This window comes from Apteryx mantelli, chromosome 33 (genome assembly GCF_036417845.1).
Source record: "Apteryx mantelli isolate bAptMan1 chromosome 33, bAptMan1.hap1, whole genome shotgun sequence".
Taxonomy (NCBI): Eukaryota; Metazoa; Chordata; class Aves; order Apterygiformes; family Apterygidae; genus Apteryx; species Apteryx mantelli.
Genome location: NC_090010.1, coordinates 1029500 through 1046469, shown reverse-complemented (window position 1 = coordinate 1046469; position 16970 = coordinate 1029500). Strand labels below are relative to the sequence as shown.

Here is a 16970-nt window from a genome sequence, read left to right as displayed (position 1 = left end):
AACCACAAACAATTGAATGCGGTTGGCAGATCTGATCATTGCTTAGCGTGAGTCATTTAGCATATAGTCCTCTGCTAGGCTGGGCCCTTCTTCTGTCGGCCACGATCAAGATGACACAATAGGACAGAGCAATCCAGAGAGGCTGCTTAGTATCTCGGCTTCAATTTGGGGTAAGAGTATCAGTCCTCCATAAATGGGGTGTGCAAGCTCATTGGCTTCACTGCTACCCAACCAGGCCCAGGACCTTCCAGTTAGGTGAAGCTCATGAAGATTTTGCTGGGTGCTCCTAGCCAGACCTGCCTGGATGGTGACTTTAAAGGTCCAGCTCTTGAATTCATGAAATTACTCAATAACAGCTTTTTTTTTTTTTTTTTCTCCTTTGGTTTCTGGCCCTGGTAGTTGCAGAGGAGTCATGAAAATGTTAAATAAAAGGCTAAATATCTTAAAAGTGAGCAAAGAGACCATTTGTTTGTGGCATTTCCCTCTGCCTTAAGGTAGTACTGGTTTCATAGTTGAACTCACACAATTGCACAGCATTTTCCTGGTGAAACTGGGGTACAAACACTCCTTAAATGTTGTGCTTTGAGTTTCTTCTGGCTGACTCGGGGATTCATGGGGCTACCTGGAAAAAATTCTGGCAGAAATTCACTGTGGATTATCTGTGCCCCTTCCCAATCCCAGGTCACTGCGGGCTGTAACCCACCAGTGCATGTAGGTCACCAGTGTTTGCAGCCTGCTTTGCTCTGGGACACATCCTGTGTGGTATGAGCCCAGCTGGGAAGCCCTGGAAGAAACGGGGATGAGGTTGCTACTGAGCAGGAAAGGGAAACTGAAGCCAAAGAGCAGAGTGTGCAGCCTAGGAAAGGAGAAGCAGTGGTGGAACTGTGGCTTGGGGTGCTCAGGTCAGCTGGTGAGACTGGATATGTGGGGAAGCGGCTGCTAATAGAAGGGGTGTTAGCACCACCTTTGAGTCCACGACACCAGAAATGCCTGAGTGCCTAAAGGCTGAAGAAGCAGCAGGTCGTTCTCACTGCCCCACAGCTCCCTGGCCATCTGAGAGGCAATGGGACAGGACAGCAGGACAGAGCCAAAGCATTGAGGGACATCAGCCATGAAGACAACAGGTTCCAGAGAAGATGGAGAGGGGGGTTTTTGGGGTGCTCTTTAACCCTCTCCTGCCCAACTTGCCCTGCTGCAATGTGATGCCCTGTCTCCTGTCCTCCTTGTGAACAGCAAGGGGCTGCTGTGGAAGATGCCCATCATAGGATCAGGGCATCCTGTCATCAGATCCTGGAGGCTTCCAGGCATAGGGTTGGGAAAAGGTGTTATTGGTGACACTTGGCCACACACTGTCCTCCTGGCATGCCTGCACAGCTGTGTGCTTCAAGTGGGGGAGAAACAACCTGTGCAGACAGAAGGGTTGATAGAAAACACACACTTAAGCCTGGTTTGGAGAAGGCCTGCCACAAAGTTGTGTGAAGCACAGTGAGCAGGGATGCATGTACATGAACCCTGAACATCGCAGGGAGAGCACAGCTACCTGAGCCCAGGAAGCAAAAGAGGGTGTCAGGGTTTACAACAGTAGTAAGCGATGGTGGTACAGGCAGTCTCGCTCTGGGACCCCGATGACTTTCCTGTGTGTCCCTTGGCCTCAAGGGACCATGCATGCCCCCAAGCCTCTGTGCCACTGACTGGCACTGCTGGACCCCAACTATGGGCAATTTCAGACAAAGAAATGTTTATTCTTCCAATATTTTTTTTTCCTTTGTTACTTTTTTACAAAATTTCTCCTCCCTGTGCCTGCAGACAGAGCCTGGCCAGCCTCCAGAGCTTGGCCAGACCTCGTTGCCCTGTTCATCCCCTCCTCCGCAGCCCAGTGAGGTCCTGGTCCCACTGCGCCATCCCCAAGCCATTTGCTCACTCCTGCTATCCCCAATCCCTGCTGCAGCCCAGCACCATGATGCTGCGAGCCTGAGCAAGGCTCTGTCCTTGCAGAGCACAGGATGAAGGGTTTGTGGGCTTGCTCCTCTGCCCAGTCCAACCCACAGGGCACAGGGAAGACACAGGGAAGGACCAGGCTCTCAGGGCCAGGTGCCAGGAGGTGGATGATGCCCCACTGCAGTATGAGATAGGGAAAGGGCAAAACCAGTTAGACACATCTGTTTGAGGGGGCTGACCCTGTCTCTGTCACCCTGAGACAGTCTAGACAGGGACAAGCACTATATTGCTGGGGCTTTAGGAATCCCTAGGGGAGATAAGCGCCAAGCAGAAGGCGATGGGATTTGATCTGATCTCAGCTGGACTGGGGCTGAATGAAGAGGAGCCCGGCAGGGTGCAGGGGCTGAACTGGGGCATGAAGCCACAGGGAGAGTTGGCACCAGGTGCCACCCTCTCCAGGGGGGGTCATTGGAAGACAGCTGGGCTGCCCCTGCTTTTACAAATCACAGGGGTTTACGCCGATACAGATCCTCAGGTCAGCGAATGGTTGGGTTGCTGAAAGGGCTCAAGGCACCTTGTTAATGTCCACGCGAAGAGGTGTTTGTTCCCAAAATTCCCATGGAAAGAAGAGTACGTAAGGTTCACATTAGCACATGTCATATGTATATAGTGCAAATCAGAGCCCCAGCACCAGAGGGTTCATACTCTGGTTAGTGGTTAGGATGTCCCATGGGTGCAATCCTGGGCACTGCAGACACTCCAGCCCTTGATCTTCCTCATTGCAAGGTGATTTGCACATCATCCGTTGCTTTCCAAACCCTTCTTGTACAGAACGAGGCTCTTTCTTACCCCATGTCACTGTCACACTCGCTCCCACCTCATGCCCTATGGGAGAGGAAGGGGAGCACCTTGGAGAAGGCTGGCAAGCCTTCAGGAGGAGACACAGAGAGCCTTCCCTTCTGGAGCAGAGCACAGGGCTGTTCTCAGAGGGATCTTTAGCTGTCCAGAGAGGAGCTCTGGGTGCAGTCCCGAAGGCAGCTCTCACCATCCGCAGCACAGCCACAACATCCATCCCCACACCCACCCCCTTCCCCAAGGGTGAGGAAGATCCCAGGAGAAGGGCAGGTCTGCGTCTGGCTGCCACCACGGCCAGAGGGGTGGAGGCCTCTCACATTTGCCCCCAGAGGGGTTTTGGGTCCCGAAGGTTGGGGACTGATGGCAGGCACGGTCTAGGTTTGCAAGGCTGCGCCATGCCGAGGGAGTTTGTGGTTTTCCACTGGTCCCAAGCAGGAGGATGTCTTCCAGGTGGGTATAGGAGCATCCTTTCTGGGTGACCTGCAGAGGTGGGAGCCGGAGGTCCAGGCCATTTCAGGACTGTGACTCGGGGAGTGAGGATGACGTGGCAAACAGGAAGCCAGGAGTGAAGAGCAAGGGCCAGGCTCAGGAGAGTCCAGCCACTTCCTGGAAGCAGGGGAGCAGAAAATGTCACCGCTCATCACTGGTTCATGGGTTCCTCTTCCTCCATCGGCTCATCCTGTGTCCTGAAATGGAGAAATAAGGCACATGAGAGGAGGAGGAGACCTGCTCCCCAGCAGTGCAGCACAACACGTCCTTCCCAGCAATGGAGGGGCCTTCTGGCATATCTGACTTCTAGGGCTGGGGCTACACAACAGCCTCCCACCTTCCCAGGGCTTCCCAGTCTGGAGACCCATGTGGACACCAGCTGAGTCCTGACAAGAATCAGACATGGTGCTGGGCAGATGGGGACCCTGCTGTAAGCAGGTGATGGGAAGAAAAGAGGATTTGGTCTCATTTCCATCTTGTTTGGTTGGGTTTGAGGACTATTTCCAGAAAGTGTTCCCACCTCCCACAGCTGGTCCCATGGCACTGGGCAACCCCCAGGGAACAGTGAAGAGCCCAGCACTGGATCCCCTAGAAGCAAACCCAGGTCCTGGCTGTGTGGGTGTAGGACCTCACCCCACCACCCACTGGTGCTGAACTCTGGGGCCAAATCTGTCATGGGATGTAAGGGTTACAGGATCAGAGCTCTGGGTGGGGATAACAGTTGTAATTTCTGTTTCCTGTACTCCAAGATCTGTTTAAAGCCAGGACAGCCCTGAGCACCTCATCTGGCTGTGGGACATGGCCTGTCTTTACTGCCACCCTCTTGCTACCAAGGCTCAGGGCCAGGCACACAGGGAGTGAGGGGCACCCACACTTCCCAGGATTGATTAAGGGCATCACCTCTTCTCCACCATCACGGCCACTGAGAGGGAGGCCAAAGCTGTGACAGTCTCCACCTCTTCTGCTTCGTGGTGCTGCGCCTCCAGGAAGGAGCATCCCAGCTTGGAGGCAAAGCGCTGTACGGCAACCCAGTATTTACCTGGAGGAGAAGCAAAGATAAGAGTTGCTAGGACAGGGGTGTCCCATGTCTCCCTTCTCTGGGCAGCTCCCCTTGCAGCAAGTGCACCACCCTTCTACTGGGCATCATATTTCTACAGGGAGGAGGGGGATGAAGGGCTCCACTGGGGTTTTTAGGAAGCAGATCAGGCATGTGACAGCCCTGGCCAGGATGGCTGAGCCGTTTGTGCACCACACGCACTGGGGCAGTGCGCACTGGGGACAGGGTGTGATGGTGTGCTCCTTTCCCCCCCTAATGTGCTCTCTCCCCCTCAACCTGACCTTCCTGTAAACAGCACGTATGCAGGGGCCAGTTGAGCATGCGCCAGCTAAGGCCCGTCTAGTATGCAAATATGACTATGAGTCAATCATCTCCCCCCCCATAAATAGGGGGCAGCCCAGAGCCCATTGAACTCTCCTGCACGCCAGCGGGCTGCACTGCAGAACCTCCTTCTGAGCAGGGATGCCTCTCAAGGTTACTCCTCGAGGTCGAGAGATTCCTTACCCGTGACAGATCCTCGGTAAGTGATTAATAGCATGCTGAACTTTTGCAAACTTCGCAAAACTTTGCTGAGTTATATCTCTGATTAATTGTGCACATAATCCCTTAGACATAAACCGTTGACCAAGTCTGAGACTAGGAGTGGATCCAGCCGCACCTAGGCTCCCATCCGAAGGAGTTTAGAAAGCAAAGGGGTCCTTTCTGAACCTCGTGACTCAACGGGAGAGTCTCCCTTGTGCATGCATCTGACCCTGTCCTTCCGCAGTAGATAACTGAGTGAACCTTGCCAATTGAACCTTGTTAAATCGTTCTTATTTATGATTGAACTTTGTTCAAAGTCACTATCTTACTGCAATAAACACAGTGCTGCTTCCCTCTTATGAGTGAAGCGCATCACTCCTTCGCGACACAGGGTTAACTGGAGTGGGGAGGAAATGCTAATGCTAGGGCCTTTTACATAAACCAATCTTTCTGCCTGAGACCCCAGACCTGGGACACTCACTCTGGACCTGGATCACGGTTTCCAAGGAGCGCACAGCATTGGGATTTGGTTTCTGCCTCATACTTTCTTCTGGGAGAGGATCCAGCTGTCGAAGGAAGAGACACAGGGCATCAGAGGGAGGGAGCTGTGCACGGGGCTCGGTTCCCAGCACAGGTACAGCTGCAACAGCCATAGTCTGTGGTCAGCAGCGTTAAGTCAAGTGCGAAGTAGAGTTGATCACAGCAGAGCAGAGCTGGAGCTTGAGGCTCCAAACTCTGCCCACTGCAGCAGCCATATGAACCTGATGCTTCACCTGCTGCTCAGACTGTGCCCAAACTGCTCATCAGGACCTTTGCCTGCACAGGTCCACCCAGCTCCTTTTGGCTGGAGAGGGAGACACGTGCTCCCCTTTGCTCCCAAGCAATCCATCAGCTCCTGATCGAAGGATGGGGAGCGCAGGCTGCCTCCCAGCTCCACCATGAGGACGTGGCCCCTCCGGGTTTCACTGACCCCCAAGCTCTCACCTCGTTGCCCAGCAAGGCTGACACACAGGCCTCGGATGCATCACAGATGGCCGTAAGGTCATGGCCACCTTCTAGTGCGAGGACTATGGCTCCCCCAGCCAGACTCATCAGCTGTTTCGTCATGTAGCCAAAGCCTGGAGAGAAAGGCAAAGGGGTGTTCGTTAGCCTTCCTGCCAAAGACAGGGCTGTGGCCTTTGATGCCATGCCAGTAATACCCCAAAGAGCTTCGCTTGCTCCAGGGAGAGCTGCCACCTGAGGGGCAGTGCCTTCCCTATGCTTGTGGTCCCAGCCCCAGCCTGGATCAGCAGCAGGAGCAGCCTGCTTTGATCCAGCAGCCCATCAGCATTGTTTCCAGCTCCTTACATTTGGCAGAGACTTTGTAGCCACCCAACGGTGGTGGGTGGCCATCAGCTGCATCGAAGCCGGCCGACACCAGCACCACATCAGGGGAAAATTCATGTGCAATTGGCATCACCACTGTCCTGTGGGGGAAAAAAAAAGTAAGAGGTGCTAAGTGCTGGACCCCAGTGCTGACCTGACCCTTTTCTCTGCACCTGGAGCAGCCTCAGGCTGGGGACCTCAAAGGTGGGCAGCAAGCCAGGAACAACAGCTCTGAGACCCCACAGTTCCCCGACCAGCGTAACATAACCCAGACTTCTCCAGAGAGCACGGCTTGTGCTCGTTCTTATGGCTGGAGAATGAGACCAATGGCAAAGGGAGAGGGCGGAGCTCTAGGGAACGAAATACAAACAAATGTGATGGATATAGTCAGAACTACAGAGGGCAGAAATTTGCAGAGTAGAGGAATCGAGGTGACGCACACTGAGAAGTGCCTGAATAATTTCTGGGAAAAGGGCTATGGCGGTCAGGCTGGAAAGGAATGGGATGGCAGAGGCTCTGCTGAGAACAGCTCCCTGAAAACCCTGCCCTACAGTCCTCTGTGCTGCCAAGGTTTGGGACGTCTTGGCCACTCTGCACAGGATGAGCCCAGCCATGATGGACAGGACAGCCCAGGGGCCTGCTTGGAAGGATGGATCAGGCCCTGTCCCTTTCAGCTTTCTTTGCTGGAGGGTCCTTGCTGCCCACTGTACCTAGGGAACAGGGTTCCCAGCAAAACCAAACGGTCTCTGGGACAGTCAGTGTGATGCTGGGGCCCTGCCTGGACCTTGGGCAACTAAGTCAATCATCTCCCAAAAGGGCAATTCCATGTCTTGAAGGAAATCATAGTGAAAGCCACGTTTTCATGTAAATGGATTTCTTTTTAAAAAACTTATTAAACTAATGCACATGGGAAGAGCAGCAGGCCTGACAGCGTCCAAGGGCTCTTGGACATTTCCACGGGCCAGTTCACAACATGTCTGTGAGAACAGGCAGGGCCAGGGCATGCCTGAACCCTGGGCACTCCAGCCAGGGTGCCAGGCTCAGCTGGGGGCACGTTTTGCAGAACGGCCCCATCTCAGCTATGGGGAAGACAACAAAGCCACGGGCAATGCCACTGCTCTGCACTGCCTCAGCTCTCCTCGAGGACCTCAGAAGTGGTGGGTGTCTCTGAGCGTTGGGGAGCCCATGGCTTATGGGTCCTGCAAAACACACTTGTTTTTCATTTCTGCCTTGTCATCCATAACACAACCAGGGGGAGATGGGGTGCAAAGGAAGTGTGTGCATGCAGGCTGCCCCCAGACATGCTTAGGGCCCCACTGACATGCCTTGTCCCCTGTTGAGGCAGTTTGGGGGTGGCCTGTCAGACTTGCAGCCCCCAGTCCTGAACTGCTCCTTCCCTACTGAGAGTTCAGAGCATCCATCAGTCTCTTGCTCAGTCTGAGGCCCAAAGAAAGAGGAGATGAGCAGAAATGCAAGAAACAGTACCTGAAAGCTGCCAGATACTCGGGGTCACCCATAGGGGGGTCGAGCCCTCCAGTCCAGGCTACATTGACATTAAATCCCTCACCAGGGCCGGCGCCAACCTGTAAGAGAGCAAGGACAGCAGTGAAGGCCTAGATGTGGCCTGCAATGATGATGGAGCTGTTCCCTGACTGGGTTCCATCACTGTCAGGCTCCAGGGAGGCAGGGTTGGGTGTTCCAGACCCCCCGGTCTGTATCAGAGCCATGGGCCGCTGCCAGCATCTGCCTGGATGACAAATCCTGGCCACAGAAACTGTCTGGCTTTAAGGAGATTTCTGAAGAATACCAGAAGCTGTGGTGGTTTCCTGACATTTCACAGAGCATTGCAACCATCAGTCATTGTCCCTGTGCTGTTGGCTGCAGGCTGGGATGAAGTGCAAGAGGATCCTGTGGCTGCAGAAAGGAGCCTACGCGAAGCAGACTAGAAATGGGATCCATTCCATATCCCTTAAGGGGTCCAGACACCCTCTCCATTCTCCTAAACGTCAGCCAGGAACAGGCAGCTCCATGCTTCACCATGTCCCACCCCCTGGGATCAGGAGCCCTTTTCCTGCAAGGAGTCAAAGCAATGGGGATCCCTCAGTCACTAGGGAGACCACAGACTGGTATTGATATTGGTGGCAAGGGACACCTGGGGGTCACCAACTCCACTCACAGAACTGTCCCCAACACTAAAGCAAAGATTATCTAGCTGAATCTGGCCACCTCCAACGATGGAGACCCCCCACTTCTCTGGGTGTTCCAGGGCTGCACCACTCTCCTGGGGGAAGAAAAACAGTGTTTGCAATGTGTGGGTGTTTTTAAAGCCCAGACTCTTAATTCCAGCACAGGGATATATTGTGTCCAAGCCTCCAAAGTGCTAAATGTGCATCCTGTGCAGCTAAGTGAACCAAGCAGGTTCAGGCATCAATGGGAAAGCAGCCTACAAGGTACCGACACAAAACTACCCACTGATCAAACCTGGCACACCCTTGCCCTTGTCACCAACACTGCTGTCCCTGGGGCAGAGCTGTACAGACTTTGTGGTCTGCTCAACTGTGCTTTTTACCTCATCGGCAGCTCCACTACCAGGGAAGAAGTTCCCATCATCATGACGATGCAAAGAGATGTAGAGAACATCAGGGTCTCTGTAGAAGATCTGCTGTGTCCCATTGCCATGGTGAACATCCTAGAGGGAGAAAGATGTTGGGAAAGTGGTCTTTGTTTAGCCTCTAGGGTGGCCCAATAGCCTAATGGAGCAAAAAACAACTGGATCTCTCCCTGCTCCAGGCCAAGGGGCCATGTTCCCTGAAAGATAAAGTTTTCCTGCTCTCCAGTCTAGCTCCAGAACCAGCACTGAGAGGAACTCCAGATACCAGCTCCCGGGGACAGCTACAGCAGGGGAAGAGCTGGGACATGCTGAGGGAGAGAGATGACTTACCCAGTCCACAATGAGAATCTTGCTGAGTTTCCCTTTCTGCTGCAGCTGCCTGGCAGCAATGGCCACCGAATTAAAGAAGCAGAATCCCCTGCAAAGAGGCAGTTGGAGCTAATCAGTGCTCTGGGGCCCTTACTGAGCATCTTTCCACCCTGGCCTGTCAGCTCCCCAAAGGATGGGCTCTCCCTTCCCTTCCCACCAGGTCTGGATATGGATGGGTCCTGGGAGAGTTTAGTCTGGAGCAATTGGCAATTTCAAGCCAAAGACCCTTTGTGCTGCATAACCAGCTCCGACAGAGTGTCCACAGGGACCTGGTGTTCGGTGCTTCCCAAGCACCAGCCCAAAGCACTGCAGCTTGGGGAGGGGAGGCCGAGAGGCAGCCTGGCCTTACATGGCGGTGGAAGGATCTGCGTGATGTCCAGGGGGCCGCACCACAGCAAAGCCATTCTGAGGACAAAACAAACGGAAGGTGATCAGAGCCGCTGCTCCCAGCTTCGTGCACCCCATCCACCCCAGTGTTGGCCAGTCCTTCCTCACAGATGAGAGCCTGTGCCCTGGCTACCCATGGGCACAGCTGGGTATCAAGACCAGAGCAGTGTAGGGCTGGAAGCACCCAGTGCCGGTGGAGGAGAGGATAAACCTATCCCCTGGGATGCTGGGGCCACCTAGGCTGGTATATGACATCCCAAAAACCTCTGTGCAGCCAAATACAAAGGTGATGCTGCCAGATGTCTCCAGTGCTGCCAAACTTGTCACCAGGAGATGAGAGGCTTAGAGATGAAACACCCTACTGCAGCAAATGTTCAAAACCCCACAGGCAGTGACAGCTCCCCTCTCGCCCTGCCATGGGGTGATGCACAGCTCTGGGCTGCCATGTGTTGCCACCCTACCTTAAGTTCCCTGGTGGCCACCTTGAAGGCCAGCTCGGTGACACTGCCTGCGGCCCAGCGGGCAGCGTTGGAGGAATGCAGCTCGTTCCAGATGGTATCACTGTCCACCTGGAAGCAAGCAGATCAGTCAGACGGAGATGGGGACAGGGCATCGATGGAGGAGATCTCGGCCGGGGGACCCGTGCACTCTGCCAGGCGCCCTGCTCTCTGCTTGGTGCCAGGGACTGATGTCCCCTGCAGCCAGAAGTGCCAGGCACCATGGAGCCAGACTACCTTGCATGCAATCAGGCAGGCTCCCATGTCAGCTCCCTGGTGCTGCCGGTCAGGCGAGCAGCTCCTCTACCAGCCATATGTGCTGCCTGGCCAGCCCAAGCCCCCAGTCAAGCAGGGCGGTGGGGGCTCTCCATGGGCTCTGCTCAGAGCATCTCACCCTGCACCCAGGGGCTGGAAGGAGTGACTGAGAAAACACTAGTTACCTTCTTTATCTTATTTTATTGTTTAACCAAACATCTTGGTTTGATCAGGATCACGTCAAGGGCCGAGCCAGAGCCGGAAAACTCAGTCTCTTCTGATCAACTCCATGTGTGCAACTCAAAGGCTCCCCTCTGCCCACTGAGAGGGGCAGATCCAGCCCCCCCTCTGCCTTCAGGGCACGGGCGAGAGGAGGGCAGGGAGGGGGAGGCAGAGCAGGAAAAATGGATGCAAACGGGGCTGAGAAGAGCTGGCGCCCAGCAGCAGGGGCAAGGGGAGGAGAAGAACCAGAAGAGGCAGCAAGAAGGCATGGAGTGAGACCCTTCCTGAAAGAGAGAGAGAACGACAGAGACAGGGGGAGAGAGAGGAAGAGAGGAGAATGCAATGAATGGAGAGAAACCAGGGCAGCAAGCTGTGAAAGGAGAGGCAACAGAAGTGTCCGGAAAGAAGTGTCAGCCTGCTATCCCCGTGACACTGCTCCCCTCCCTCAACGGAGACCATGGCTTGTGGATCCCTCTGGACGTCCCACCATCACTGCTGGGACATCGGACCCAGTGCACAGGGCAGGGCTCCCATCTGCCACCCAAGCTCACTCCCTCCTGACTCCCTGGGCTCTTAGGAATGGCTTTAAGGGGCTTTCAGTTACTGCATCCCCTGGAGTAAGGGGCTGAAAAGGGTCCTGTTTCGAGAGGGATGCTTAGGACAGCCTGAGGACTGGAAGAAGCTTTGATACAACAACTTCTTGCCCAAGGATGGAGTGCTTCTGCCTGAGGCTACACGACCTTGGCAGGCCAGTGACAAGGAGAGGACACCTTCCCATATCCATCCTTGGCCTTACATGCAGGCTGGCACTGCCTGGGCCTTGGCAGAGCCAGTTCTCCCTGCAGGGAGGGGAGGGACAGAGGCTGCCTCAACCCCCAGGTCATTTCCAGGCCTCTGAGCTCCCTCAGACAGCACACAAACAAGAGCTGATGAGAGCTGAGAGCAGCCCAAAGGCTTGGGGAGCTCCCTCTCCACTCAGGCCCATGAAGAGGTCCTCCTCAGTGTGGACAGGACAAAGAAAAAGACCTGCCCAAAACTGGTCAGAGAAAAGAACAAGCACTTACCCCCACGCCTCCGCAGGGCAGCATTACAAACATCCGCTGTGACAGGATCCCTGTGGAGAGAGAGGACAGTGAGGGCTTTGGAGAGGAGGAAGTGGGGATGTTTAGGGACAGGGCACATAGCTATCAAGGAGGTAAGTTTGGCCAGGCTGCTTGGCCATAATTAGGAACAGCATCTACAGGAGGTGTGGGCAGCTGCCTGGCTGCGATCCCCACAGCTGAGGATGCTTTGAAAGCTGGTGTGAATGTGTGGGGCAGTCAAGGAAGGTGTAAGGTGAGCACACTGATACCTGAGGGAACAGCACCTTCTCCAGAGCCCAGGAAGGCAGGGCTGCTGGTGGCAGGGCAGCGCCATTGGCAGGGAGTGCTATTTCCTTCCTTGACACTGGGCAGCAGGGACAGAGCCTTGGCTGAGGTTCAGGGTATCCTGATCTGGCTGAGCCTGCTGTGGTGCTGAGGATCATGGCACCTGGGTGGGCAGGGCAAGGGCCTGGCAGCAACCACATTGCTGCTCAGCTCCTGGGGAAGGGGTATGGACATGGCTGGACTCACCTGCCAGCTTCCCGTTGTCCAGTTTAAGGCGGTTGAGGGGATTGGTGCCGTAGAGGAACACGTGACGCTCGGTATGCACGCACTGCAGCTCTTCCAAGGTGGCCTTGCGTCCCCGCAGACACTGCAGCAAACAGGAGCTATGAACAAGCTGCTCAAGGAGGTGAGACTCTCCCATCCGTGCATACTAGTGGTGGGCACAGTGCAGATGTTGCCCTGCTTCCTGACCCTGGCAGCTCTGAGAATCAGTGATTCAAGGTGCCATCCCCCTTCCCAGAAGTTTGGGAGCTCCAACTCTGCCCAGCAGCTTCTCGCTCCAATCTTGTTAAGGGAAGAAGCCTCTGATGGTGAAAGCCAGACAGTGGCCCCAGGACGTTCAGAGCAAAAGGGGGACAAACAACATCTGCACTAGGGCAGGATGCATGATTGTGGCATGTTTTGCACCACATCTACAGATAAACCCTGTATCTCTGCAGCAGGGAAGGCAGCTGCAGGACTGAGCATGGTGCTTCTTGCATCAGATTTGAACTAAATCAAACCCCTTCATCTGCAGGCACAGATCAGGCAGGAAATGCCAGTATCATTCTCTTACAGTTGTAAAGCTTGTGTGGACCAGGGTCAGCCTAGCTAGACCAAGGCAAGGTTTCTAACAGACCAGAACTGACACTGATGTCCCCTGAGTCGACAAAAAACCTCAACCCTGTTTCAACAGGGATCACACCTATCCCTACGCCCATCCTCCAGCACAGCAAACTCTTGTTGTCATCCAAAGCTGGAGGATGGAGATGGCCAGACCAGCAAGCTGCATCTTGGCACTGCCATCAATGAGCAAGCCCAGTCTTTCTCCCAGGGTCTTTGTTGCCTGGATGATGGGACAAAGAGGCTGAGATCTGGGGATGAAAAGGATGGAGGTGGGAGCAAGATACTATCACTCTCACATTGTTAACACAAGATCTGTTGGCACAAGCCCCCTTTCCCTTATGAGTGGCTCATAGGCGTCTGGCTCCCACTCTGCACTCACCTCGCACTGGCTGCGCAGCCCTCTCTCCTGCAGGCGGGACCAGATACTCTGAATCCTGCCTGCGTGCTCTGGGTGGTTGCTGTTATCGCCGCAGGAGCACTGGTGTTTGAGCATCACTGAGTCATAAACCAGCCCTGCAATGCACAAGCGGATCAGGACACTGCAGTCCCAACACTAGACTGGAAACTCAGGCCTTGACTGGGCTGCCCCTATCTCAGCTCCTTTTCAGGGGCTGGGCTGCTGGCTGGGACCCTAAATTCCGCTGGTTATTTGGTTTGACTAAAACACCTCCCTCAGACCATGGGAGCCTCTGTCCCAAGAGGCTTGAGGCAAATCCTGCCTTGGGTGTGCAAAAGAGCCCAAACAGTCACTCACCAGCAGTGTTGGACCAGGATGACTTGGAAAGGGCACGTCAGATCACTTTGCAATAACTGACTTTGGTTAACAGGCTGAGGAGGGTGGGATCCTCAGGACTTGCTCTGCTCTTTGTTCAGGCAGCTAGAGCACTCCCAGGAATATATCAGTCCAGGATTGAGTGGGACTGTAACTAAGCTTCCCCAGGTATCCCTTCTTTCAGCTCTTCTCCCCAGGCCCTGCTACTGCTCCAGCAGTGACATCCGAGCACAGTGCCTCCCTGTAAGGAGACATGCCCTACCTGTTGTGAAATGCGGCTTGGTTGGCTGCTCCTGCACAGGCAGAGAGAGCGTCTTGGAGGCTGGATCCTGGGCAGGAAGGGAGACACTTGCAGTGGCAGGAGATGATTGGGCCCTGGAAAGGGGCCTGTGCCCTGCGTGGACCATGGGGGAGTCAGCCAGGGGCTGCCGCTTGAGGAGCTGGTGCTGCATGCGCTGGTAGGAATCCCAGAGATAGGCCTGATGGAGAGAGGCGGCAGTGAGCGTGGCATCTCCAGAGAGGTTTGAGCAAGGTGCCACACATTGCTCTGCAGGGAGAGTGGACCCAGCATGGGAAAAGGAAGCCAGTGCAGTGCACTCTCCCAGCCCAGGAAGGAGCCTTGCTTCCAGGAGGGTTTGTATCTGATGTAGTCCCCTCCATGCAGGCTGGCTCCAAGCCAGCGTGCAGGAGCTGGGACATGTCGCACAGTGTCTGCTGCTCTCTGCTGGCTCAGTTCTGCACTGCTGGGCAAGCCTGCTGAAGGCACAGCAGTGGGGGATGATGCCCAGCTTTGCTGGCACCCAGGGAGGGTGCCAATTTACCAGCATCCAGGACAGTTTAACTGAACTAACCCCTTGCATACCCTGATACTCTGGAGAGGTGTTTTATCCTGGCAGAGACACCTCTGCCCCAGCACAGAGAAAGACTCCTGAGGCCACAGTATCCTCTACAGAGAAAACACGCACAAAGCCATGCAAATCGGATGCATCAGAAGCAGAGCTTCTTCAAGGGTTCCCTGTGCAGTCACATGCTACATTCAGATCCCAGCATTACTGGGAAGTGGCTCCTTTTCCTCCTTAGATGTTCATCTGCACATGGGTATCCTCAGAACACTGCCCAGCTTATCTAGAGGCAAATTTTGGAGTGCCAGGCAAGGCAGGTCTAACAAACAGCATCAGCCAGTAGCCTGGGTAGCTGTGTGCAGAGTCTAGATGCTGGTCACGTTGGTCTCAGGACAAAAGCATCCTTTGAAGTGTGTGGGGTCTCCTTGGACGAGGTCTGACCTGAATCTTCCCAGTGTCAGCACACTGCCAGCTTTGCTGGGTTTGTACAAAGCCTCAAAAGGGAAACACCAAGGGATGGAGAAAAAGGTCTCTCTAAAACCAAAGGGCAGCTACCTCTGGCATGCTGCCCACATCCCCCTGCTCTGCCTGTGCTGTAGCACTAATGCCAACCTCATGGCAAACTGCAAACCTGGTCTGGAAAGAGACAATGAACCGAGGCAGAGGTACTCCGTGACAGCATGGGCACAAGTCCCACTGTTTGGGGATGCAACCTGAGACAGGCCACAGACCATCACATGCTCAGACACAAGCAAAGCAGAGTTCTGCAAGGCTAGGGAAGCTGCAGGGCAAAGGCCAGGGAAGCCTTCTGTCTCTTTGAAAAGCAGTAAGTACTGTGGAAAATAACCAAATAACTGCAAAAATAGCACCATTCACATCCCAAGCAGCTTGAACAGAGGACTAATGCTCAAAGCAACTAAACCAGGACTTGAGATGAGAACAAGGCTGGGAACTCCACCTCTTCCAGTCCCCTCCTAAGCCTGCTTCTAGGCTTCAAACTACCCAGAGGGCTTCACACAGGTCTGTGACAACCCAGGAAAGGCATCAGCCCCTTTCCTCATGGGCTCCTCGTGCCCAGCAAGGAAAAGACTGCTTCTAACTGGCAGCCTGCACCCCTCCCTGGGCTCTCTGATCTCTACCAGCCCTAGGATACCTGCTGTAGAACAAGCTCCTCTTGTGATTGCATCATCTTCTGCGTCCTCTCGGGTTCCTTCATGCTGCCTCCTGGCCGTGTGGGCTCCATGCGTGTCCTTGCCTGGTCACTGCTCTCACCCCCAGCCTCTGGGAGTGTCCCCTCTGCCTCCATGTCTTCCGAGGAGGGAATCTGCCGCAGACGGGGCTTCTCACTGGACTTAGCCATGCGCTGCAGACAGAGGGATCACAAATGAGCAGAGAGGTGACAGGGGCCAGGACAGAGGCCAGACCAGGCTGTGGAGGTTGTGGAAGACGGCAGGCCATCTCAGGGGCAAGAGCATCATGGATGTGGGAGCCAGTGAAGCTGGACAGCCCTGGACATCTGCTACTCCTCGCCCATCAGGAAGGGTTGCTACTTTGCACCCTGCAGTATCCTTCTCTTGGTACCTGCTGCTTCCCCTGGGCTGAACCCCCCTGACTTACCTTGCCCAGATGTGTCTGTTGCTTGAGTCTCTCCAGGAACTGGGTGTGATGCTGCTGGTACACCAGCTGCTGCTGGATGGCCTTGGGGTTCTGGGGCAAGGGCTCTGAGCGGGTCCTCCCCAGCGGTTTATGGTGGCCTGGGAGTGACAGGCGCTCTGCAGAGATGAGCGAGGGGGCGAAGGAGAAAGGGACCGTTCCCAGACCTGGCACTGCAGGGGAGAGGAAGCAGAGGTGAGGGCTAGCCTTGTATGCTGGGTGGACATGGCACCCCACAGAGCTGTCAGGCCACACCATAGCAAGCAGCAGTCCTGGGCATCCTAGTCCAGCAATCCCAGAGATGGCTCTCCCTTACTCACTGCCCGGAAAGCCAATGGGAGAAGGATGTGCAGGAAGCAGCACAGGTTGCTCTGGGCAGGGGAGAAGCTTTCCTAGCCTGTAGGGATTGGGAAACATGCTGGGAAGGAGTCCTGATGTAGCCCAGCATTTGCTAGGCTAGGTAAGAAGCAGCTGGCACCTTCATGGCGCTCTTCCTTCTGTCCCCCTATGTTGGCACCACACAGCCCCTGGGCACCTGGGGATAGGCTCTGGCTGTCCTAAACCATCTCAGCCCTTGCTCCATCCTCAGTGAGGACAGATTCCCTCACTGCAGGTATCACAGGGCAAGGAGAGAGATGAAGCCAGGAAGCAACACAAAGGAGCCAGCTTTTGCTCTGCTTCAGTCAGAGCTGATAACCCAGAAGGTTTGGGGGGAATAAAGCAGCTAAAGGTACAACCAAGAAGTCTGAGCTGCCCTGTTCACCACAGGGGCAGTAGTGAAACCTGCTGGCACAGGGGAGCCTGCAAAGATGCATGAAAGATCCCTTGGAGGGAGGCTCCTGGGCTGTGGGAAGCATGAATGACTCCACACCAGTGCAGCTTTC

General features: G+C 54.9%; 1 protein-coding gene across 3 annotated transcripts in view; it reads right to left on the bottom strand.

Moving 5' to 3' along the window:
* Positions 1-1420: 1420 nt before the first annotated feature.
* Positions 1421-16970, bottom strand: part of HDAC7 (histone deacetylase 7) — a 122202-nt gene continuing 106652 nt past the window's right edge. For all 3 annotated transcript variants that reach the window (XM_067313925.1, XM_067313927.1, XM_067313926.1), the window contains 16 exons: positions 16051-16259; positions 15587-15796; positions 13854-14070; positions 13199-13332; positions 12181-12301; positions 11632-11681; positions 10055-10162; positions 9556-9611; positions 9168-9255; positions 8796-8915; positions 7712-7809; positions 6209-6327; positions 5846-5979; positions 5343-5427; positions 4183-4321; positions 1421-3479 (listed from right to left, as the gene is read on the bottom strand). In XM_067313925.1, coding sequence (XP_067170026.1) covers positions 3434-3479; positions 4183-4321; positions 5343-5427; positions 5846-5979; positions 6209-6327; positions 7712-7809; positions 8796-8915; positions 9168-9255; positions 9556-9611; positions 10055-10162; positions 11632-11681; positions 12181-12301; positions 13199-13332; positions 13854-14070; positions 15587-15796; positions 16051-16259 — 1934 coding nt within the window. In that variant the 3' untranslated portion in view covers positions 1421-3433. The remainder of the gene's footprint in view (positions 3480-4182; positions 4322-5342; positions 5428-5845; positions 5980-6208; positions 6328-7711; positions 7810-8795; positions 8916-9167; positions 9256-9555; positions 9612-10054; positions 10163-11631; positions 11682-12180; positions 12302-13198; positions 13333-13853; positions 14071-15586; positions 15797-16050; positions 16260-16970) is intronic.